The sequence below is a fragment of the Aethalodelphis obliquidens genome, unplaced genomic scaffold, assembly GCF_003676395.1.
Source record: "Aethalodelphis obliquidens isolate GAN/ISIS:26980383/991018 unplaced genomic scaffold, ASM367639v1 scaffold6, whole genome shotgun sequence".
Taxonomy (NCBI): Eukaryota; Metazoa; Chordata; class Mammalia; order Artiodactyla; family Delphinidae; genus Aethalodelphis; species Aethalodelphis obliquidens.
This window is the reverse complement of record NW_020837950.1, coordinates 46,289,262-46,315,163: the sequence shown is the minus strand read 5'-3', so window position 1 is coordinate 46,315,163 and position 25,902 is coordinate 46,289,262. Positions and strand designations below refer to the sequence as shown.

The following is a 25,902-nucleotide window of genomic DNA, read 5'->3' as shown; positions in this document are numbered from 1 at the left end:
ATTCATTCATTTATTCCTTTAATAAATTTTTTAAATTTATTTTTCATTGAAAAATAAGTAGTTGATTTAAAATGTTGTGTTAATTTCTGCTATACAGCAAAGTGATTTAGTTATACATACCTAAACATTCTTTTTTTATATATTCTTTTCCATTATGGTTTATCACAGGATTTTAAATATAGTTCCCTGTGCTATACAATAGGACCTCATTTTTTATCCATTCTATATATAATAGTTTGCATCTGCTAACCCCAAACTCGCACTCCATCCTTCCCCCGCCCACCCCTTCCCCTTGGTAACCACAAGTCTGTTCTCTATGTCTGTGAGTCTGTTTCTGTTTCGTAGATAAGTTCAGTTGTGTTATATTTTAGATTCTACATATAAGTGATATCATATGGTATTTGTCTTTCTCTTTCTGACTTTCTTCACTTAGTATGATAATCTCTAGTTCCATCCATGTTGCTGGAAACGGCAATATTTTGTTCTTTTTATGGCTGAGTAGTATTCCATTGTATATATGTACCACATCTTCTTTATCTGTTCATCTGTTGATGGACATTTAGGTTGTTACCATGTCTTGGCTATTGTGAATAGTGCTGCTATGGACATAGGCATGCATGTATCTTTTTGAATTATAGTTTTGTCTGAATATATGCCCAAGAGTGGGATTGCTGGATCATATGGTAGCTCTATTTTTAGTTTTTTAAGGAACTTCCGTACTGTTCTCCATAATGGCTATACCAATTTACATTCCCACCAACAGTGTAGGAGGGTTCCCTTTTGTCCACATACTCTCCAGCATTTGTTATTTATAGACTTTTTAATTATGGCCATTCTGACTGGTATGAGGTGGTACCTCATTGCAGTTTCAATTTGCATTTCTCTAATAATTAGCGGTGTTGAGCATATTTTCATGTGCCTGTTGGTCATCTGTATGTCTTCTTTGGAGAAATGTCTATTTACATCTTCTGCCCATTTTTCAATTGGGTTGTTTTTTGTTGTTGAGTTGTACGAGCTCTTTGTATATTTTGGAGATTAAGCCCTTGTTGGTCACATCGTTTGCAAATATTTTCTCCCAGTCTGTAGGTTGTCTTTTCGTTCTGTTTATGGTTTCCTTTGCTGTGCAAAAGCTTGTAAGTTTGATTAGGTCCCATTTGTTTATTTTTGCTTTTATTTCTATTGCCTTGGGAGACTGACCTAAGAAAATATTGGTAAGATTTATGTCAGAGAATGTTTTGCCTAAGTTTTATGGTGTCATGTCTTATATTTACGTCTTTAAGCCATTTTGAGTTTATTTTTGTGTATGGTGAGAGGGTGTGTTCTAACTTCATTGATTTACATGTGGCTGTCCAACTTCCCCACACCCCTTCCCATTGTATATTCTTGCCTCCTTTGTCAAAGATTAGTTGACCATATGTGTGTGGGTCCTTTAATAAGTTTATATTAAGCACCTATCATGGGCCAGGCATTTAAAACATTGAAATGGAATTGCTACTTTATCAAAAAAAGAAATTTATAATATGAATTTAATGAACCAGGCCCCCAGGCAACTATTTTTAGTATTTGAATTAGGACCACTAGCTGCAACGTCTTAGGCCAGAGAAGTGTTTTTCAGACTTGGAGCTACAGACAATGCCTAAAAGTCTACAGATGTGTTTTTTTAGGAATTTCAAAATTCTATGAGGATATTTTAATTTTGTGTCTTCATGTATGAATAAAAGAAAAGATTGTCTTGCCAGCTACATTTCTCATAGTGATTCTTTCTTCATTTAGAGTCATAGAGTCTCTGAGTCAGATCACTTTTTCTGGAACTGGTGTTGGTCTGAGAGCGTGAGCATGTATTTTTTCTCTTGGGTTTTTGTGACGTTTCCTTTAAACTAAATTCATACATTATTAAAGTTAGAGAATTATTCAAACTGAGAGATGTCATATCCCCTTGACCCCTATACTTTATTCTGTATAATAAGTATCCTTATGAATCCCCCCTGTGTTTTTGATGAAGAATTGACTACAGATACATGAATACAGTAAATGCATGAAACTTGACTCCCCTTACATACCACCCCTGAGCACCTTTAAAATTTCCACCTCCCTACCCTCAACAAGTACTTTTTTTTTTAAATCAGAAAAGGTGCCTCTATGCTTCTGGCCTTTAAGCCTCAAATTGCAAAGGAGCTACTTCAGTCTTTGCTTCTAGAAGTGCCTTTCCCTGCCAGGACTGCTTGTCTGTGTTCTGAGTTTTACCCAGTTGTGTTTGAGGGACTTGCAAATAAAATAGTCCCTTCTACTTTTTGAAGGAATAACATATTGAAGAGCCACCCAACCCATTCATAGTGGTCATTTTCCTTCAAAGACGTAAGTAGCCCTGTGCTGTCTGTCCTCCCAGCTTCCACGCCAGATGGACACCAACATCTTAAGGTGGTGGACAAGTTAGGACTCGTGGATGAGCACTGTTAGTGCATCACTCAGAGGTACTTGTGCTATAATCCTCTGTCTTGTTGGAGTGTTGTTGGTCCTGAGGCTGTTAGTGAATCACCTGTCTTAACTAATCTAGGCCCGAACATGCCACTCCCTCCTGCCCCCATGTAGACCTTGTAATTGGACACAATTCTGTTCCCTCTTGAGCCCAAAGGAGCTGTACTCTAGTCCCCTGTGCCACTGGCTTGATCATTGCTTTCCCTGGAGAAGCCTCATTTACCACAATAGTTTATAGGTTGGATATCAAACAATCCATTCCTTCACACTTCAAACGTGGGATTGAAGTATTGACAATGGGGTAAGAGCTGAAAAAAAATTAAATCCCAAACTTGACACAGCTCAAAAATAATGAGGCTAGTGTGACACCAATTCTTCATGTAATTTCAGATCCGATATTTTCATGGTCTGAGTCCCCTTTTTCATTTCTAAAATATGACTTATTCTCTTTCAAATATCCTGGAGCTTACTTGATAGCAGTCTTCCCAAAGTAAATTGCTGAATCAAAACAGATCCAAAAATCAGTTCATCTAATTTAGTGAACATGTGTGCTTGGATGGTTTTTTGTTCGTTTGAGAAGTTAAATTCCTTCCCTGTTTTTCACTCTTAGAAAACTTTGTCACTACTATTTAATCAAGAAAGCTTTATGCATTTGGATTACTTAGAACTTTTCTTATTTTTAGGTCCCCAATTCTTCTTTTCAATTCTTTAAGATTCTGGACTCCCTATGTGTACCAGAAAGAAAAGGTCTTGTGAGAAAAAAGCACAGTTCTTCAATGTTCAATACTGAAACACTATTTCTCCCGCAAAACCTGCATGCCTGCAGTTTTCACTGAAGTAGTTTTTTATTGTGGCAAAACATACATAAGCTTTGCCATTTCTAAGTGTACAAGGCTGCAGCATTAAGGACGTTTGCAATGTTGTGCAACCATCACCACCATCTATCTCCAGCACTGCTATCTTCCCCAACGGAAAACTCTGTGCCTGTTAAACACTAACATTCCCCCTTCACTAGACTCTTAATAGCGAGAAGGGCTTTCTGTTTCAGCAGAGAACAATGAGCTCATTTCAGTGAATTCCAGGGCTACGGTCTACTAGAATAAGTAAGGGGAAGAGAGCCACCAACCTGCTTTGTGTGCCAAAATCTTTGAGTGACTACTGTTTGAATTATATTAAAACCTGCTGAGATTTTGTTTTGTTAGAACTTGGAAACATCTCCTCTGAGTCTAGGTCCTTGCTCAGTTGAGCTTGTCATTGTTTTTGAAACTCTGACTCAGCAGAGCTCCACCTAACCCTCAGAAGAGAGGGGCACAGCCATCTGTAACAAACCACACACACAGTGGGCTCCCCATCTCGGTGGCCATGCATGCCCTGTGGCTCCTAAATGCTCATGAACTTCTCCAGAGCTGCACACAGGGCTACACTTAATAGCACATGGGCAGAAGGCATAGTTCAGGAGGAACACTTAGGTACGTGATCACCAGGTCCTGCCTGCAGGCTGGCTCTTGATGGAAAATAGCTGAACCAAAGGTTAGAGAGACTTGCAAAGAACATGAGCCAGAGGAAGCTAAGATACGGGACACGGCCGAAACGTTCATGAGTCAGAAGTCCCACTGCTTACACTTGGCCAAAATTCTTTCCATAATGCTAACAGGACCTTTGGCCAAGAAAGATTGGTTGGCCAACATTGCATCCACAGTCCCTATCTTTTGTTTGTATTTCTAGGTCACTCTGTAGCTTTTGACAGGCCTGTATGTGCCATCCTCTTGGTGTAACTGGCTCATGACAAATTAAATGGGTTATTAAGTGGTTTTCCCCAGGGGAAAAATAATTCATAACTGCCAGAGCTGCGTGACTGTAGCATCTCAGCTGCGATATCAAAAGAACCATGAGAGGTCTTGGGGAGCTCTTTCTGGAACCCCACCAGCTTCCTCTCACCCAAGGAAAACTACCCTCTCTGGGTTGGTGGCCTGCTTGGGGACAGTAATCTTGATATGGCATTGGAATGCTACTCCTGAGAGGCTCAGGGCCATTACCTGAAGATCCTCATCTTCTTTACTCCGTCTATCATCCTGCATATCTGTTCTGAGAAAAATTCTTATGCGTATCTAAATTAATTTCATTTTGAAGATCTCATGACATGTCCTTTGCCCCCACCTCCCCATATTAAATGGAAACACCTAGTGTGTCTCAGATCAAGCCTGAGACCACCACCCCGACTCAGACAGGAAAAACACAAAGCTATGTTCAATTCCAGATTTGTAGCTGTTATGTTAGCCCATTCTAATATGGTCTGTGTTTTGTCCCCTACCACTCTTCCCACACTGAAATCGTTCTTTAGACAATAAAGTTTTACATAAAAGTGGTGATAGAGTTAAAACTAAATCTAAAGAATTTAAAAGGATAAAATGCTCATGACTTTAAGGCAAATAACTTTTATTACAATATGTTTGAATATTGTACAGGATTTATATTTATTGTAGTTAATACTTAGAGACTCATAAAAAAATCTCAATTACGAATGAATAAATTTGTTTTTAACGTACAATTCCTTGGACTTCTACCTTCTTTCCACTGGGAACAAAGGTAGCCTGGAACTACTGTGTCTACGTTATAGTCCATAGAAAGAAGGGGAGGCGCAGAGTAGTAATTACACAGAAGTAGTGGATCTTTGACAAGCACACAAAAATAGCACAGTTTAACATAAGTAAGTAGACCCCAGGTCTCCTAACACTAGTTGTGTCCCTTAAGCATACAAGTGAGAGTTACTATCACCAGTGATCGTTATTAGTCTGTCTGACATTTACAGGCTTAATATGTTAGGCATCTCATAATAGAGAAGAGGACTTCAAAGAACATTTTATAAGAGGTTCAGAAATGCAGCAGCTGGAAATTTTCCTTTTCTGTTCTAAACAAATAATAATGTTGGGGTATTTTGTTTGTTTTTTTTCATATTCCCTAGGTAGCAGCTGACTTTATTTTTTATCAAAGAAGAGCTGATTTACAGTCTTGTGTTAGTTTCAGGTATACAGCAAAGCGATTCAGTTATTTTTTTTTAGATTTTTTTTCCATTATAGGTTATTACAAGATATTGAATATAGTTCCCTGTGCTATACAGTAAATCTTTATTGTTTACCTAACTTATCCCTCACCCTGCCCCCACTTTCCCCTTTGGTGACCATAAGTTTGTATGTCTGTGAGTCTGGTTTTGTTTTGTAAGTGAATTCATTTGTATATATTTTAGATTCCACGTGTAAGTGATAGCATATAATATTTGTCTTTGTCTGACTTCACTTAGTGTGGTATTCTCTAGGTCCATCCATGTTGTTGCAAATGGCAATATTCCATTCCTTTTTATGGCTGAGTAATATGCCATTGCATATATACACCACATCTTCTTTACCCATTTCATCTGTTGATGGACACTTGGGTTGCTTACAGTGAGGCTATCGACACTGGGGTGCATGTATCTTTTTGAATTAGAGATTTTGTCTTTTCAGGATGTATGCCCAGGAGCGAAATTCCTGGGTCATATGGTAGCTCTATTTTTACTTTTTCTTTTTTTAAATATTTATTTATTCGGTTGCGCCGGGTCTTAGTTGTGGCAGGCAGCCTCCTTAGTTGTGGCATGCAAACTCTTAGTTGCGGCATGCATGTGTGATCCAGTTCCCTGACCAGGGATCGAACCCGGGCCCCCTGCACTGGGAGCGTGGAGTCTTATCCACTGCGCCACCAGGGAAGTCCCTATTTTTACTTTTTTGAGGAACCTCCATATTGTTCTCCATAATGGCTATACCAATTTACATTTGCACCAACAGTGTAGGAGGGTTCCCTGATGATAGTCATTCTGATTGGTGTGAAGTGATACCTCATTGTAGTTTTGTTTTGCACTATAAGAAGTAATAATGTTTAACAGTTCAGTAGGGAAATAAACTAATAGCTCCTGCTGAGTGGAATAGGGCAGCACCTGTATTATTCCAACCACAGCCATCAGAACCTTAAAAGTCTTTCCAAGATCCAGCATTATCTGACCTTCCTTTGTATGAGATGTTTTAGGGCATCCTTGAAGTATGAGGGATAAGACAAGGGTAAGTACTAAGTTCCCTTGTGCTTAATTAAATTTCAGAATAAGAAGAGGGACCACCTAGCTCTCCTTGTTATACAAAAAGAAGTCAAGTTCGAGTTCACCAAAGGTCATGACGGATATTGGTTTTTCCCATATCTGAAAACCACAGAGATAGGAAAGAGAATGAAGCATCTGCCTGCATAAATCCTGTTTCTGTCTCACATGGGACACAAACAGGATTTATGCCGGCAGATGCTTTTTCTTTTTTGGACTCGTTAATGGAATCGGGTGTATTTGTTACTGTGCTTGCTCTTTATCCATTTTTACGTAAGTGTTCTAAAGTATATTTTTCAGAACCCCTAGATTTTTAAGAGAATCACTGCAGATTAATAACATCTACCTGACTGAGCACCATTCTTGCTTCTATAATATGAATTCTCTACCTTAGAAACAGTGATCTTTTGGATAGTCGAAATAGCTCAGATGCGAGAGCATTAGACTGAAAAAAACAGTGGCCTTTTTCTTCAAGGGGGATAATATTAGTAAAATTTTGGATAGATCCTGGAAAGTTTTTTCAAAGTTAATTCCATAAAAATGTGTGTCATTCTCAGTTTTTTATCACTTGATTCATTGGTACCAAAATATTCCTATTATCCTCTTCAGTAAATACAGTAGAAGGTAATTTTTTTTCTCTTGTCCTATTTTTGCCTTTTGTTTAATTTTTTTAATCTAATTTTTTATTTTATATTAGTGTATAATTGATTTACAATGTTGGGTTAGTTTCAAGTGTACAGCAAAATGATTCACTTATAAATATACACATATCCATTCTTTTTCAAGTTCTTGTCCCAAATAAGTTATTACAGAGTATTGAGTCGAGTTCCCTGTGCTATACAGTAGGTTCGTGTTGATTATTTTATATATAGTAGTGTGTATCTGTTAATCCTAAACTCCTAATTTATCCCTCCCCCTGCCTTTTCCCTTTGGTAACCATAAGTTTGTTTTCAAAGTCTGTTTGTTTTGTAAATAAGTTCATTTGTATCATTTTAAGATTCCACATATAAGTGATACCATATGATATTTGTCTTTCTCTGACTTACTTCACTTAATATGATAATCTCTAGGTCCATCCATGTTGCTGCAAATGGCATTATTTCATTCTTTTTTATGACTAATATTCCATTGTATATATGTACCACATCTTCTTTATCCATTCCTCTGTCAATGGACATTTACTTTGCTTCCATGTCTTGCCTATAGTAAATAGTAATAGTGCTGCAGTAAACATTGGGGTGCATGTATCTTTTCAAATTACATTTTTTTTCTGGATATATGCCCAGGAGTGGGATTGCTGGATCATATGGTAGTTCTATTTTTCATTTTTTAAGGAACCTCCCCACTGTTCTCCATGGTGGCTCTACCAATTTACATTCCCACCAACAGTGTAGGAGGGTTCCCTTTTCTCCATACCCTCTCCAGCATTTATTGTTTGTAGACTTTTAAAAAATTTTTATTGGAGTATAGTTGATTTACGATGTAGTGTTAGTTTCAGGTGTACAGCAAAGTGAATCAGTTATACATATACATATTCCACTCTTTTTTTTTTTTTTTTAGATTCTTTTCCCATATAGCCCATTACAGAGTATTGAGTAGAGTTCCCTGTGCTATACAGCAGGTCCTTATTAGTTATTTATTTTATATATAGTAGTATGTATATGTCAATCCCAATCTCCCAATTTATCCCTTCACCCTCTTATCCCCTGGTAACCATAAGTTTGTTTTCTACATCTGTGAATGTACTTCTGTTTTGTAAATAAGTTCCATATATAAAATGGAAGATTACTCAGCCATAAAAAAGTACAAAATAATGCCACTTGCAGCAACATGGATGGACCTAGAGATTGTCATATTGAGTGAAGTAAGTCAGACACAGAAAGACAAATATCATATGATATTGCTTACATGTAGAATCTAAAAAAAAAGGGTATTGTTTGTAGACTTTTTGATGATGGCCATTCTGATCAGTGTGAGATCATACCTCATTGTAGTTTTGACTTGCATTTCTCTAATACTTATAGTGATGTTGAGCATTTTTTCATGTGTTTTTTGGCCATCTGTATGTCTTCTTTGGAGAAATGTCTATTTAGACCTACAGCCCGTATTTTGATTGGGTTGTTATTTTGATATTGAGCTGCATGAGCTGTTTGTATATTTTGGAGATTAATCCCTGTCGATCACTTCATTTGCAAATATTTCCTCCCATTCTGTGGGTTGTCTTCTCGTTTTGTTTGTGGTTTCCTTTGCTGTGCAAAAGCTTTTAAGTTTAATTAGGTCCTATTTGTTTACTTTTGTTTTTATTTCCATTACTCTAGGAGCTGGATCAAAAAAAGATTTTGCTGTGATTTATGTCAAAGAGTGTTCTGCCTATGTTTTCCTCTAAGAGTTTTATAGTATCCAGTCTTATATTTAGGTCTTTAATCCATTTTGAGTTTATTTTTGTGTATGGTGTTAAAGAATGTTCTAGTGTCATTCTTCTACATGTAGCTGTCCAGTTTTCCCAGCACCACTTACTGAAGAGATTGTCTCTTCCCCATTGTATATTCTTGCATTGTTTGTCATAGATTAATTGACCATAGGTGCGTGGTTTTATTTCTGGGCTTTCTATCCTGTTCCATTGATTTTTTTGTGCCAGTACCATACTGCTTTGATGACTGTAGCCTTGTAGTATAGTCTGAAGTCAGGGAGCCTGATTCCTCCAGCTTCGTTTTTCTTTGTCAGGATTGCTTTGGCTATTTGGGGTCTTTTGTGTCTCCATATAAATTTTAAGACTTTTTGTCTAGGTCTATGAAAAATGCCATTGGTAATTTAATAGGAATTGCATTGAATCTGTAGATTGCATTCAACAGTATAGTCATTTTAACAATATTCATTCTTCCAATCCAAGGACATGGTATATCTTTCCATCTGTTTGTGTCATCTTCAGTTTCTTTTATCAGCATCTTATAGTTTTTGGAGTACAGGTCTTTTGCCTCCTAGGTAAGTTTATTCCTAGGTATTTTATTCTTTTTGATATGATGGTAAATAGGATTGTTTCCTGTATTACTCTTTCTGATCTTTTGTTGTTAGTGTATACAAATGCAACATATTTCTGTGTATTAATTTTGTAACCTGCAACTTTACCAAATTTATTGATTAGCTCTAGTAGTTTTCTGGTAGCATCTTTAGGATTTTCTATGTATAGTATCATGTCATCTGCAAACAGAAGAAGTTTTACTTCTTCTTTTCCAATTTGTATTCCTTTTATTTTTTTTTCCTCTGGTTGCCGTGGCTAGGACTTCCAAAACTCTGTTGAATAAAAGTGGTGAGAATGAACATTCTTGTCTCGTTCCTGCCCTTAGAGGAAATGATTTCAGCTTTTCACCATTGAGTATGATATTAGCTGTGGGTTTGTTATATATGACCTTTATTATGTTGAGGTGTATTCCCTCTATGCCCACATTCTGGAGAGTTTATCATAAATGGGTGTTGAACTTTGTCAAAAGCTTTTTCTATTGAGATGATGATCTGTTTTTTTTTTTTTTTCTTTGGTGGTACATGGGCCTCTCACTGCTGCGGCCTCTTCCGTTGCGGAGCACAGGCTCCGGACGTGCAGGCTCAGCGGCCATGGCTCACAGGCCCAGCCGCTCCACAGCATGTGGGATCCTCCCAGACCGCGGCACGAACCAGTGTCCCCTGCATCAGCAGGTGGACTCTCAACCACTGCGCCACCAGGGAAGCCTGATCATTTGGTTTTTATTCTTCAGTTTATTAATGTGGTGTATCACAATGATAGATTTGCAAATACTGAAAAATCCTTGCATCCCTGGGATAAATCCCACTTGATCATGTTGTGTATGATCCTTTTAATGTATTGTTGGATTTGGTTTGCTAATATTTTGTTGAGGATTTTTCTATGTTCATCATTGATATTGACCTGTAATTTGTGTGTGTGTGTGTGTGTGTGTGTGTGTGGTATCTTTGTCTGGTTTTTGGCATCAGGGTGATGGTGGCCTCATAGAATAAGTTTGGGAGTGTTCCTTCCTCTGCAATTTTTTGGAATAGTTTCAGAAGAATAGGTGTTAACTCTTCTCTAAATGTTTGATAGAAGTCACCTGTAAAGCCATCTGGGCCTGAACTTTTGTTTGCTGGAAGATTTTAATCACAGTTTTAATTTCATTACTTGTGATTGGTCTGTTCATATTTTCTATTTCCTCCTGGTTCAGTCTTGGAAGTTTGTACCTTTCTAAGAATTTGTCCGTTTCTTCTAGGTTGTCCATTTTATTGGCATATAGTTGCTTGTAATAGCCTCTTATGATCCTATGTATTTCTGTGTTGTCAATTGTAACTTCTTTATTTCTAATTTTATTGATTTGAGCCCTCTCCCTTTTTTTCCTTGATGAGTTTGGCAAAAGGTTTATCAATTTTGTTTATCTTTTCAAAGAGTCAGCTTCTACTTTCATCAATCTTTTCTATTGTTTTCTGCATCTCTATTTCATTTATTTCTGCTCTGATCTTTATTATTTCTTTCCTTCTACTAACTTTGGGTTTTGTTTGTTCTTCCTTCTCTAATTGCTATAGGTGTAAGGTTAGGTTGTTTATTTGAGATTTTTCTTGTTTCCTCAGTTAAGACTATCACTATAATCTTTCCTCTTAGTACTGCTTTTGCTGCATCCCACAGGTTTTGGATCATCGAGTTTTTGCTTTCAGTGGTCTCTAGGAGTTTTATTATTTCCTCTTTGATTTCTTCAGCGATCCCTTGGGTGTTTAGTAACATATTGTTTAACCTCCACATTTTTGTGTTTTTTTTTCCTTGTAATTGATTTCTAATCTCATAGCATTGTGGTCAGAAAAGATGCTTGATATGATTTCAATTTTCTTAAATTTACTGAGGCTTGCTTTGTGGCCCAGCATGTGATATGTCCTGAAGAATGTTCCATGTGCACTTGAGAAGAATGTGTAGTCTGCTGCTTTTGGATAGAATGCTCTATAAATATCAATTAAGTCCATCTGATCTAATGTGTCATTTAAGGCCTGTGTTTCCTTATTGATTTTTCTCTGGATGATCTGTCCATTGATGTAAGTGGGGTGTTAAAGTCCCCCACTATTACTGTGTTACTGTCAATTTCTCCTTTTATGGCTGTTAGCATTTGCCTTATATATTGAGGTGCTCCTATGTTGGGTGCATATATATTTACAATTGTTATATCTTCTTCTTGGATTAATCCCTTGATCATTATGTAGTGTCCTTCTTTTCCTCTGGTAATGGTCTTTATTTTAAAGTCTATTTTGTCTGATATGAGTATTGCTACTCCAACTTTCTTTTGATTTCCATTTGCATGGAATACCTTTTTCCATCCTCTAACTTTCAGTCTGTATGTGTCCCTAAATCTGAAGTGGGTCTCTTATAGACAGCTTATATATGGGTCTTATTTTGTATCCAGTCAGCCAGTCTATGTCTTTTGGTTGGAGCATTTAACCCATTTACATTTTAAGGTAGTTATCAATATTATGTTCTTATTGCCATCTTGTCAGTTGTTTTGGATTTGTTTTTGTAGGTCTTTATTCTTCCCTTCATTTTTTGGTTCCCTTCTCTTGTGATTTGATGACTATCTTTAGAGTTGTATTTGGATTGCTTTTTCTTTTGTGTGTGTTTATCCATTGCAGATTTTTGGTTTTCAGTTACCATGAGGTTTTGATATAGCTGTCTATATATAGACAAGATCGAAATTAAGAGACCAGCAACTTAAAACAAATGCATTTCCAATATCCTGCATTTGTACTCTCCTCTCCTTCTCATGATTGCTCATTTTGACATCTTATTTGTGTGTGGATGATTTCCTACCTTTACTGTGTTTTTGCCTTTACCAGCAAGCTTTCCCATTCGTAATTTTCCTGTTTCTAGTTGTTGCCTTTTCTTTTCTGCCTAGAGAAGTTCCTTTAGCATTTGTTGTAAAGCTGGTTTGGTGGTGCGGAATTCTCTTAGCTTTTGCTTGTCTGTAAAGCTTTTGATTTTTCCGTCAAATCTGAATGAGAGCCTTGCTGGGTAGAGTATTCTTGGTTGTAGTTTTTTTCCCTTTCATCACTAAGTATATCATGCCACTCCCTTCTGGCCTGCAGAGTTTCTGTTGAAAGATCAGCTGATAACCTTGTGGGGATTCCCTTATATGTTATTTGTTGCTTTTCCCTTGTTGCTTTTAATATTTTTTCTTTGTCATTAATTTTTGTCACTTTGATTAGTATGTGTCTCAGCGTGTTCCTCCTTGGGATTATCCTGTATGGGACTCTCTGCACTTCCTGGACTTGAGTGTTTCCTTTCCTACGTTAGGGAAGTTTTAGGCTATAATCTCTTCAAATAATTTCTCAGGCCCTTTCTCTCTCTCTTCTCCTTCTGGTACCCCTATAATGTGAATGTTGGTGCATTTAATGTTGTCCCAGAGGTCTCGTGGACTGTCCTCATTTCTTTTCATTCTTCTTTCTTTATTCTGTTCCACAGCAGTGATTTCCACCAATCTGTCTTCCATCTCACTTATTCTTCTGCCTCATTTATTCTGCTAGCAATTCCTTCTAGTGTATTTTTCCTTTCAGTTATTGTACTGTTCATCTCTGTTTGTTAGTTCTTTAAAGGTTCCAGCTCTTTATTAAACATTTTTTTGTATCCTCTCAGTCTATGCCTCCATTGTTATTCCAAGATCTTGGATCATCTTTACTATCATTACTCTGAATTCTTTTTTGGGTAGATTGTCTATCTCCATTTCACTTAGTTCTTCTGGGTTTTATCTTATTCCTTCATCTGGAACGTATTTCTCTGCCATCTCATTTTGTCTAACATTTCGTGTTTGTGGTCTCCGTTCCTCAGGCTACAAGATTGTAATTCGTAGTTCTAGTGTCTGCTCCCTGGTGGGTGAGGTTGGTCCAGGGACTTGTGTAGGCTTCCTGGTGGGAGGAACTGGTGCATGTCCACTGGTGGGTAGAGCTGGGTCTTGTCCCTGTTGTGGGCAGGACCATGTCAAGGTGTGTGTTTAGAGGTGGCTGTGAGCTCAGTACAACTTTAGGCACCCTGTCTGCTGATGGATGGCGCCAGGTCTTGGTGCCAAAATGGCAGCCTCTGGGAGAGCTCATGCCAATGAGTGTTCTCTGGGGTGTCTGCCATCAGTGTCCTTGCCCCCATAGTGACCATAGCCTTTTCCCTGCAGGAGACTCTCCAAGACCAGCAGGTAGGTCTGGCTCAAGCTCATATGAAATCAGTGTATTGCCCTGGGTCCCAGTGCAGGTGAAACCTTGTGTGCACCCTCCAAGAATGGAGTCTCTGTTTCCCCCAGTCCTGTGGAGCGCCTGCACTCAAGCCCTGCTGGCCTTCAAAGCCAAATGCTCTGGTGGCTCATTCTCCTGATGCCAGACCCCCAGGCTGGGAGCCCGATGTGGGGCTCAGAACTCTCACTCCTGTGGGAGAACCTCTGCAATATACTTTTGCAGTCTGTGGGTCGCCCACCCAGTGGGTGTGGGATTAAATTATATTGCAAAAGCGCACCTCCTACCGTCTCATTGTGGCTTCTTCTTTGTCTTTGGGTGAAGAATATCTTTTTTGGTAGGTTCAAGTCTTTTTTGTTGATGGTTGTTCAGCAGTTAGTTGGGATTTTGGTGTTTTTGTGAGAGGAGGTGAGCTCAAGTCCTTCCTCTCTGCCATCTTGTCTCTCATCCCAGAATAGCCTTTTGTTTAAATTTTACTTTCCTAACTTCCATATGTCAAGGCTTCACACTTTATTGGGAGCTTACAAAGATATGTTTTTAAAGAGTACCTTTATCATGGATGAAAGAAAAGTGTCTTTTTACTACTCCAGAGAGGCCTAAGAACATTTTGCTGGGCACTTGAATTCTAATTTCTCTTGATTAATAAATATCATTTGACTCTTCCAGGTGATATTTATTTCCTAAAATGCATGGCTGAGTTGGAAATGGACAACACAGTTACTAGTGTCCCTTCCAAATTAAAAATTAATATGATTTTGTGCAAAACACCTTTCTGAAAGTAACATTTATTGAGTGCTTACCATGTGCCAAGAGGGCATGTTGAGTATCCTATTTAATCCTCAGATAATTTCAAGCTATTATTATCCCCATTTTACAGATGATGAAATGGGAAAATAGGATAAATAACTTGCCCAGGGTCACTGAGCTAGTAAATATCAGTCCAGGATTCTAACCCAGTCCATCTCATTCTCAAGTGCCCGTTCAAGACATCTACCTTCTTGCAGAGATATAGATTATGATTTTGTTACGGTCAAGGGGCTTATGTCCATTTTTTTCTTTGTCTTTCAGGAGATACAATATTCATCATTCTGAGGAAGCAGAAGCTGATCTTCCTGCACTGGTACCACCACATCACTGTGCTCCTGTACTCCTGGTACTCCTACAAGGACATGGTTGCCGGGGGTGGTTGGTTCATGACTATGAACTATGGCGTGCACTCCGTGATGTACTCTTACTATGCCTTGCGAGCAGCGGGTTTCCGAGTCTCCCGGAAGTTTGCCATGTTCATCACCTTGTCCCAGATCACTCAGATGCTGATGGGCTGTGTCGTTAACTACCTGGTCTTCCACTGGATGCAGCATGACCAGTGTCACTCTCACTTTCAGAACATCTTCTGGTCCTCACTCATGTACCTCAGCTATCTTGTGCTCTTCTGCCACTTCTTCTTTGAGGCCTACATTGGCAAGATGAGGAAAACAACGAAGGCTGACTAGTGTCGGAACTGAGGAGGAAGCCATAGCTCAGGGTCATCAAGAAAAATAATAGACAAAAGAAAATGGCACAAGGAATCACATATGGTGCAGCTAAAACAAAACAAGACATGAGAAAACACACAACCCAAAGCAGCTTAGGGATAATTAGGTTGAGTTAACCCAGTAAGTTTATGATCCTTTTTGGGTGAGGACTCACTGAGTACACCTCCATCTCAAAGGACTGCTGCTGGAAGACCCCATTCCCTCTTTATCTGTCAACTCTAGGACAAATGAGAACAAAAGTGGGCCAGAGGCAGAGAGAGAGAAAGAGAAGGCAAACAAAAGCTATTAAGAGTATATGAAAAAAAAAAATGTATTTACTAAGTGTTATATTTCTCTAAGGATCAAAGAAGTTTACTTAAAAGACTGTGCGAACCCATACACACAATCCTTTCTAATCTTTTTTGACACTAAACTGGAGCCAACAGAAAAGATAAAAATGGAAGAGACACAGGGTGTCTATCTAGAACAATAATGCTTTTGCAAAAATGAAAGCCTTTTTAAGAAAGGTTGGCAGTTGTAGCCCCCATGAGAAAAGATGTCTTAATCACCTCCTGAGAAAATGGATATAAACAACTATATTTCAACTAAGAGAAAGGCTCGTTTCCCTTCATCGCACAGCCTCAGTCTAGTGAGTTTGCCAAAACCAAACGGGGCACAATATTTTTCCAGGGTTCTTCCTGGGAGGAAGGAAGTAATGCAGCCCAGTTCCTAAAAGGGCAGCCCCACCTCAGAGCATTTCTGATATCCCCTAAATGAGGTAGGAAGCATTATCCTTTGTTCTGTTGCCTCAGGCTTTCAAACAGAGGAGTAAATACAGAATAAAAAAGATACAGCTCAATCAAATGATTTGAAAAATCGACTCTCTACTACCTGTAAAAAGGTGGAGCGCTGTACCGTTCTTGAGCTGGGAAAGAGAAAAAGACAGTGGGAAAGGAGAAGATCAATATAATAGACAATAAGTACACCCCTCCCTCGGTGACTTCACACATATTCATAACTTTCAAGTGAAACCCTGTGGTACAGTCCATATTTTCTATATTTTTGTGAATTTCAAACAACCTGCAGGGCTCTTCTTGATCTTGGGTAAACACTGTGTTTCTGCATCATCTGCATTTGCTCCCTGAGGCAATGCAGAGGTGTTTAAAGTGCCCTCTGCTGGTCGAGTGGAGATACTTTGACAAACACACTTCATGGCAAGTTTGGCTGGAACAGTTGACAACAAAGGGCCCCTTATAGACTTATTCTTCAAATTTTAAATGATATAAAATACTCACCATATTTTTGGCCAAATCAGAAGACATTCTTCCCGCTTCAAGTCAGCTTCAGAAATTTTTTTAAAAGGGACTTTTGCTCTGGAACTCAGAAAATCGATTTATTAAGAGCCATATTCTTAAAAAAAAAAAAAGCTAGATAATATAATATCTGTAATATTTCAGTCCTTTTCAAGCCAAATAAATGTGTAAACATTCCTAGTATTTCAAAGAAGCAATTATGTCAAGTTGTTCAATGTGATATAATAGTATTCTCATTGGTTAAGTAGCTTAATGATTAGACAAACTAGATGAAAAAATTAGGGGCCACTACACTGCATAGATTAGACACGCATAACCACACGTATAGGCACACAGATGAGGGGTCCACCGAACTTCAAAGCTCAAATGAATAGAAACACATTTTCTGGCTAGCAGAAAAAGAAGCTGTTGTTTATCTTTCTTGCTTTATTTGAGAGTGTACAGAAAAGGGATTTTTCAAATTATTTTTATATTATTTTAGCTTTAATTGTGCTGTCATTCATGAAACAGAGCTGCTCTGCTTCTCTGTCAGAGATGACAAGGGCTTTCTCAGCATCTCGTTTATGTGTGGAATTGAAAAGAATAAAATTTTATTCCATTCTGTGTGAATGGTCTGAACCATGAACAAAGAATCCGTGCAAACCAAGTCATGACTGACGGGGTGGAGGGCAGGGGCGGGGGGGTATGCAGGGAAGGGAAGCTGTTACACCTGTGTTAAATTATTGTGAACAGTCTATGATGTCTTGACGTTGGTTCATAGATGAATTGATGGAGGAATGTATTATTTTTAGGGCAAAAACTGACACGAGCTGAAAAGATAAGGATCTATTAGTTATAGCAGGACCTAAGATGCAAATAATGTTATTTTGAGCTTTGAAAATACATGATACTGTGCAATAAGCTTTTTTTCTTAGAAAAAAAGCAGAATAATTAAAATGAGGAAAAGGCCAAATAACAGTTGACTTAAGCTCTAACTGGCCCTTCAGTTAAACTCAACTCTGGTTGATTTAATTTAATTATTTAATCCATTGATTTATCAGTGATCCTTTAATGCAGGTTAGAATAAGGAAATGAGCATAGACCTTAAATAGACCCTAAATGATGCTTCCAAAGCACTTTCATCTTGATACAGGTTCATACTTGTGTTCCCTTGTGAGATAATTTAGAATTTTTGTTTACAGATTGAATGTCTAATAAATAGTTTTAAAATTAGGTAAATATATCTAAAGGCATTTCCGATGATTATCATGGGAGGGAAAAAGAAAACACACCTGTAAAAAAAAAATCTAAATTCTGGTATTACAGGTTCAGTATAATGTTTTTAACATCTCAGCTTAACTGCTTAATTATATCAAGATACGAGGCTGGACCACTAGCCCATGGCAAATCTGAAGCCTATCAGAGAACTGACTGCCACACAGAGAATCCTGCTGTCACTTAACATTCCAGAAAAACTTGGGCAGGCAGGTTTTTATAGCTGCCCCACTATGCTGCAATAGATTATCTTTCTATTGAAGATTTTCCACTGCATTCCAATTGCAGTTTGGTCAAAACATTCCTGGATTTAAAAAAAAATTTTTTTAACCAAATCTTCATACATAAATACATGCAATTTGATAAACAAGGTCTGAGCATCAACCCAAGTCTGAGTTTGCAGTGAAAACCTTTCTAGTGAGAAATGCTCTATTCATAGAGCAAGAGGTTTTATCTGCACCTTCTAGTTTTGCTCATGAAAAAAGAGCCACTACTATATTCATATTCAATATCAGGCCAATGTACCAAGTTAAAACCATGTACTGAGGTGATTATTCTAGGTAACTTACTCCCATCCTTCTAACCATACTCCACTATAAAAATGAGGGGGCAGGGACAATACAGCTGTATATGTTGCTGAAGGGGAAAGAAAAAATTGAATACATCCCTCTCACTTCTCTCTACTAATGTAGCTCTGAGTCTAAAACTTTACTGAGTGGGGTTTCTGTAGAACTGAATGGAAGAACACTTCTAGGAGACCCACAGAATTTTTTTTTTTAATCAGACATGGTATCTTTATCATAAGATAAAAATTCACATAAGAATAACAAAGCGCCTGGAGTCAACTACACTGGAGTATAAAGTTCCAGAAGTCTGGCCTGGTTCCCAGACTGCTGGGTTACCTGGGAGAGACAAGCTCAGGTTGCTATCTTTATTATGAGAGAATAGCCTCTCCTCAGACATAACTAAGTCAGCTCCAGCACATTCTGAGGGTTTTGTTTTTTTTTTCCAGTTTGGTCAATGAATGAATCTTTAACACAGTTGTTGGATTGGCCACGTGCTGACTCAAGAGGGCTATTAGGAGAGTGGAGAAGGTCAAATAGACCACCTCCCAGAGTTCAGGAGTGCTTTGAGTTGTGTGTGCATGGTCCATGTCTGTCTCATAGACACTTATTTCCCCAAAAATGTTTCCATCCTGAAAAGTACAATTGTGTGAGAGTTTTATGATGAAAGTTTAGTGGTCCAATCTTTTTGTTTTCGATAATAAATATTTTGCTATCGATTTGGGATGGTGGTAGAGCCTATTTTCGTGCTGTGAGTCATTGTCTCCTGTAGCTTAACTTGTTCTTCTGTCCCTTTTCTATTTGTATACAAGACCCAATTCTTTGTGTCTCAGACCCCTCACCAACCAAAAGAGATTTTGCTAAGAATGCGCCACAGGGTTTGGCCTGTGGGGCGTACTCACTCAAGTGAGAGCTGATAAAGCAATGATACTCTATTTTGTGCTGACAATCAGTGTGAAGTGTTAGGTCCCAGTCTTCCAATGAACCAAAGGCCTCTGTACGCTGGTACGCAATATTTAAGCAAAACAAGCATCAGTGCAGTTATAGTATTTTCTTGAATGCCAGTTATAAACATCCTCGAGTCATGGCAGAACCCATAGCTAAAGAGACCAGTTAGGTACACCTGTGCAGAGCATCCGAGAATCTCCACAACCCTGTTGAATCACCAAGTTACCTGCTTCACCCTCAGACACTCTGAAAAGTCAGGGCTAGCAGAAGGGGGAAAAATAAGCCCCAGATTTCCCTTCCTCCTGAATTACACTTTACAAAAAGGGGGGACTTCCCTGGTAGCACAGTGGTTAAGACTCCGCCTGCCAATGCAGGGGACACGGGTTCGAGCCCTGGTCCGGGAAGATCCCACATGCCGCGGAGCAACTAAGTCAGTGCGCCACAACTACTGAGCCTGTGCGCCTAGAGCCTGTGCTCCACAACAAGAGAAGCCACTGCAATGAGAAGCCCGCGCACCGCAACTAGAGAAAGCCCGCCTACAGCAACAAAGACCCAACACAGCCATAAATAAATAAAAAGTGAAACAAAAGTTATTCTAGCACTAAAGAGATAGACAGTGGGAACACACCCATGGCAGGGTTGAGGGGGATTAGGGAGCTCTTAAGAATGGCATTTTGGTTTTATGTTGAGCAGGCAAAAGTCTTGACATCAGACACACTTCACCGGAAATCCAGACCCCAAACTACATTGTAGTAAACATCTCCTAAAGCAACTGGTTAAATTAAGAAACTGGTCCCATAAATCAGGGTCAAGCCATATCTGCAACACATTTAAGCCAGGATTGCAAGGTCCTGACTCATGTTGGTATTGAAACGCTGTTATTTTCCCAATGCTTGGCGGCACTGGGGACTTTTCTCCCCAGTGGGCAGAATCTAGAATTCTCCAGAAGTAGCCCCATAAGGCTGCCCAAGCCTGTCCGATTCAGGCAGGTCTGCTCTCTTGGCGTGTTCAGGCAGGAGGTTGCTTGCTGCAACCTTGAAAAACACTGGAAGATTCAGCCTCTTGGAGGCCCCAGCGCCTCTGTTCAGATAAAAGCCCGCCCATATAAGCCTCACAGAGCAAATCACAGCAATGCTGGAATTGTTATTTTCAAGTGCTTATTTCACGACATTAAAAGAAATATTTTTTTCTGGTATATTAAAAATAAAATCATAACTTTTGATGAAAACGAAACTATGTTTCTGGCTTCTTTTCTCTCTTGTCTGGGCGATTCAAAGGGGGCGTCCAGGACACTAAGGGCTACTCAAAAATCTCACAAAGCCCATCCCACATTTGACTCCAATGTGTTCACGAAACACAGGTGAGTCCCTAAAACTCCTCAGTTCTCGAGCATAGCCCAGGAATGATGTGGTCCCCGGATACTGCTGATCAAAACCCCACAGGTGTCTAGTGCGCCCATGGTGTGTCATGGGTGTAACACTTCACATGTTCTCCAGACCTGAGGGCGCATCAGAGCAGTCCTCATGGGGCACATAGTCCAAGTTGGATCCCCATTTTACCGCTGAGGAAAATTTGTTCGTTAGATCAAATGTCACAGAAGTAGAAGGAACGAGATGTGAACGTAATCTCCTTAAATCCAATTTCACTGTAGCCATTCAAATTTTTTGAGAAGAAGTAGAGTATAAATGAATGAAATTCTGATGCTCAGCACTGAACTAGGAAGCACTTTGCCATGTCACTGGACAAAGTGTTTCAGGACAAAATGTGTGATGGGGCAAACAGGAAGCACAGCACCTCCCTCCTAGGAGGGCCCAGTACGTCACACACCTGCTGGCTACTAGCAAGGGGAATGCAGCCATCTACTCCCTGCTCCTACAATTTGGCCTTCTTCTAGTGTTTCTGTATGTTCTATTGTATATGTTTCAGGTTAAATGGTTCATGGCATTCTTTATGGTTTTCTCTACAGTGTGCACAACAGCAATGTCCCGACAGCATTTATATTTAAAACTAAGAACCTGTTATTTGTGAAGGTTCTCCACAGCTAAATTACTATGAACATGCCTGTCTCTTTCCACATCATCTCAGAATAAGTTAAGACAGAACTTTCTATTTTATTTGTAAACCATTTAATGTATGTTCTTAACTCAGGGCAAAATGGGTGGGTGGGGAGAGGGAGACCCATACTGCACAGAAAGTTATTTTTATTAACTTCACCAAAAAAAAAAAGGAAAAGCAGAAGCAAACCTTAGGGGTGCTTCTCTTTTTGACAGGAGTCTCAGAACCCAATACAAACAACTGCGCCATCAGGTAGCTTCCGATAGGAACACAGTCTCCTATAATGCAAGCTTCAGAAATGAATACAGCATGCATTAAAACATACAAGCATTTTATATCACTGTCTAGCCAGCAAAAATGCTGTGCTTATGTCACTTCAAGACCACGAAATATGTTATAGCAGGCTTCCTAGGAATGAAGAAATAAGAATGGGATCAGAATACAATACCTCAGCAACATGACCACTCTCGGCTGTTGTTTCAAAATGAATGAAATTAATTGGAGCCATAGTGAGTGTCCTAAATCAATGGTCAGCACAGTTAAAATAACTAAAAGGTCTCCCCACTGGTTGGTCTGTAGCTGATGGATCTCCAGCACTGGTAGGTCTGGGGCAAGGTCTCAGTTATTGCCAAACACCTGTCCTAAGACTAAATGGGGAGGCCCTGCTGAGAAGCAGTGGTGGCCATAGGGACTTCCATTGTGGGGGGAGGGGTGGGCTGCACAGAGGGACCCAACCCCCTCCCCCCAAAACTGGATGCTCACACATGTACAGAATTTCGCACCCGCTCTCCGCCTCAGCCCGTGATGCCTGCAAACTTGTGTCACCATAAAGGACTCTAGGCAAGACAAGAAGCTCTGGATCAGATCAGATCAACTTCACTATCCCATTTTACCCTGTAACCTTTTACATTTTCTTCTACTTTTCATTCCTTTTCATCTATAGACTAGTTGAAAGATGTAACCATTGGTAGTCCACCTTATTTATATATGCGTTATAGAATACATATTTATACAGAAAAGATAACATACATACGCTGTCTCGGAAAACAACTTTGCAGCCTAAGGGTTAAATATGTGGGCAGCCCCCTCCTGACACAGCGCTGCGACCTCACCTGAGATCTCACGGGATTCTGCAATCTTTGGTATTTTCAGCCCCTCAGGGCAAAAACCCTGTGTTACAGTCTGGGGTTTCATACACAGCTTCTTTTTCTATCGACTACACTAATTCCTTTCATACTAGAGGGAAAAACTGCCCCCCTGGGTGTTTCTCTGCTATGTTTTATTTATGAAAACTCCAGTGGGCGTTTCTTAAGGCAGCCAATATCTCTCTACAAAGAGAAGGCAAACAGTGTTAGCTATTCCTGCACCCCGCCCAGCTCATAACTCTATGTGAGTTACTATAAAACACCAGATCATGCAAAACGAGCACTTTGTCTCCTAATTAGAAGCAGTTCTGATTTTAACTTCGTTTTAGAATAATCAAATCAATACAACATAAATAAACCTACTGAGCTTCCAAATTGACTTAGGCGGCCATGCCAACTCATTTGTTCATTTCCACGTAACCCGAATTTCCCCCGGACCCACCAGCCTGTAGAGGCAAATTGTTTGCTGGTTTGTAGCTCCCACTGATGCAGGACCTCTGACTTCCTGCCAAGTCCCTTGCATCTAATTCTGGAAATTGCCAAGGGGTGTCTCACAGCCTCTATCAGGCATTTCTGTTATGTGGTCACTCCCACCCCACCTCCCTGCCATCCGTACCCGGCCCAGCTGCTATTTCATCTCTCCACTGGGCCTTGAAATCTCTAGGCCTGGCCAGCTTTAGCAGTTCTCAGCAGGCATCCACCACCCCTCAGAGAGGGAGGGTGCCCTCTGTTTGCAGTGGGGCAAGAATGCCTCTTTCCCTTGGTTAGATGTGCTGTGTGAGAAAATCGGCCCCCTTCTCTACTTAGGAGCCAGACATGCATCCAGGAACCAGGGATGGATTGGAGAAACGGCCATCACACTGCATCAGAATGTCCATTTCCTCTCCTGCATGGGGCAAAGCTTGCCCCCAGGTTGAGCTCATTGGACCTCGTTTCTCCTTTTACTTGGATAAGTATTGCCCCTGGAAGGTCCTCAGCCCCACTATAAATGGACTCCTGTGACCACCACATCTGCTCCCCAGACTTGCCCCGATATATCTGAGCTTAGCAGAGGACACAGGTGGAGTTGCTTTTCTAGAAGTGCCCCAGGTCTCCTTCTGAAGCCCCATTATCTGTCCCCACCACAGGTCCAGACATCTCTGAGACACACTTAAATTCAGTCCAGGCAGCCTGCCACACACATAAATAAATAATGAAATGCAAACATACTTAAAACAAGTGCTTTCTTTTCTAGTGAAAATCAGCTTTTGTATTAAACAGGCAAACTGCAGAAAGTCACAATAATTTCTTAGGTTTTCTCTGTTTATGCCTGACTCGTGGCCTTCCCATGTGCCCGTTTCGTCGGCCTGGAAAGTAGAGGTTAGGACACTCATGTTGAGTTCTCATAGCCCTGTGCTTTTCTACCTCGTGGGGTTTATCACCACGGTAAATAAATAATTAGTTATTTGTGGACTGTTGAAAAATCTGCCTTCAACAGATTACAAGCTTTACAGGACAAAGAGTCAAGTTCTCCTGTTCTCCCTGGCAACTTCACGGCCTGGGAGAGGGCTAAATGTTTGTTGAAAGGATGAAAAAAATATGATGTTAGAGCCTGTTTACATCTTCATTTTTCTTTTTGTCACATAAAAATTGTTTATCAAGAAAAATCCTTACTACATCTGAAAAGCTATTTTAGTTCTTATCAAAATGTCCCACATTTACATATATATGTGTATTTTTAAAAAGAATTTTCAGGTTTTTTCTGTATTTTGAACTGCTCCTTAGAGCTTAATTCTTAAGCAATTTTACTGAGCCTAACCACCCATTAAAGTTTTTATTAAGAGAACTTTTAAACATATATAAAACAGAGAGAATAATATAATGAGCTTTCATATTCTCAGCACCTAGATTTTTAACATTTATTAACTTCTGCCACATCTACCATATTTGTTTTAAAGCAAATCCTGGGTGTTATGACATTTCATTCTTAAATATTTCAAGAAGCACTGCTTTTTAAAAAAGGCATTACTCTTATATAACCACAGCATTGATATTGTGATACTTAGTAAAATTAGTAATAATTTCTTATTACCACCTAATATCCCAGCCTTTTTAAAAATTTCCCTGCCTGCCCAAAATGTCTTTGTCCACAGAGCACCTCCTTGCTTTTTTTTTTCATGCTGAGTGATTTATTAAAGAATCAGGGTCAATGGTCCTAGGAAATTGTTAGATTTTTCTGATTGTTAGCTGTGGTATCATTTAACTTATTCATCTGTCCCTTGTATTGCCTATCATTGAGAAGTCAGATCTTAAAGTCTGATTAGACTCAAGCTATTTTTTGGCAAGTATAGTTTAGGTGGTACTGTGTATGTCATATTGCTTCTCAAAGGAGGCATGAAACGCCTGTGTGTCCCACTTTTAGGGAGGCTGAAATTGACAAGGGGCTCAAATGGCAATCCACCCTTGATAATGTCCACTTTCCCCCTTATACTATGGGCTAGTACTTTGACATCTTTCAAATATCCAGTTCCCTCTAAACTTTCACCTAATCCTTTTGGCATCCATTTTGATAACAGTTGCCTGAATCATCTATTCCATTGGGGGATAAAAAAATTGAGATTTTATAATTTTGTTATTTTTTCCACATTTATTAACTAAAATTTTTTTGCTTAAAAAAAATCACTCCTTAAAATTCAACATCCATTCATGATAAAAACTTTACTAAAGTGGGTATAGAGGGAACATCTTGACATAACAAAAGCTATTTATGACAAACCCACAGCCAACATAATACTCAACAGTGAAAAGCTAAAAGCCTTCCAACTAAAATCTGGAAAAAGACAAGGATGCCCACTCTCACCACTTCTATTCAACAGAGTATTGGAAGTCCTAGCCTCAGCAATCAAAGAAGAAAAAGAAATAAAAGGTATCCAAATTGGAAGGGAAGAGAGCTATCAAGATGGCAGAAGAGTAGGATGTAGAGCTCACCTCCTCTCAGAAACACACCTACACGTGGGACGATTCACACAGAACATCTACTGAACACAGGCAGAAGACCTCAGACTTCCGAAAGGGCAAGAAAACCTCCACATAACCAGGCAGGACAAAAGAAAAAGGAGAGAAAGGAATCAGGACAGGACCTGTGTCCCAGGGAGGGAGCTGTAAAGGAGAAAAGGTTCCTGCACCCTGGAATGTACCCTCACTGGCAGGGAGATCAGCCTGGATGGAAAGGGAGCTTTGGAGCCTTGGAGAAGAACACAGCAAACAGTCTGAGAAAGGCAAAACAGAGTGACCTGCACAGAT

The 25,902-nt window shown here is 39.3% G+C and overlaps 1 protein-coding gene across 4 annotated transcripts in view; it reads left to right on the top strand.

Moving 5' to 3' along the window:
- Positions 1 to 17,287, top strand: part of ELOVL6 (ELOVL fatty acid elongase 6) — a 135,038-nt gene extending 117,751 nt beyond the window's left edge. For 3 of the 4 annotated variants that reach the window (XM_027103510.1, XM_027103509.1, XM_027103512.1), the window contains exon 5: positions 14,897 to 17,264. In XM_027103510.1, the coding sequence (XP_026959311.1) occupies positions 14,897 to 15,321 (425 nt within the window). In that variant the 3' untranslated portion in view covers positions 15,322 to 17,264. Of the gene's footprint in view, positions 1 to 14,896 lie in introns of all 4 variants that reach the window. The other variant, XM_027103508.1, reaches the window with a different exon arrangement.
- The last annotated feature ends 8,615 nt before the right edge of the window (positions 17,288 to 25,902 follow it).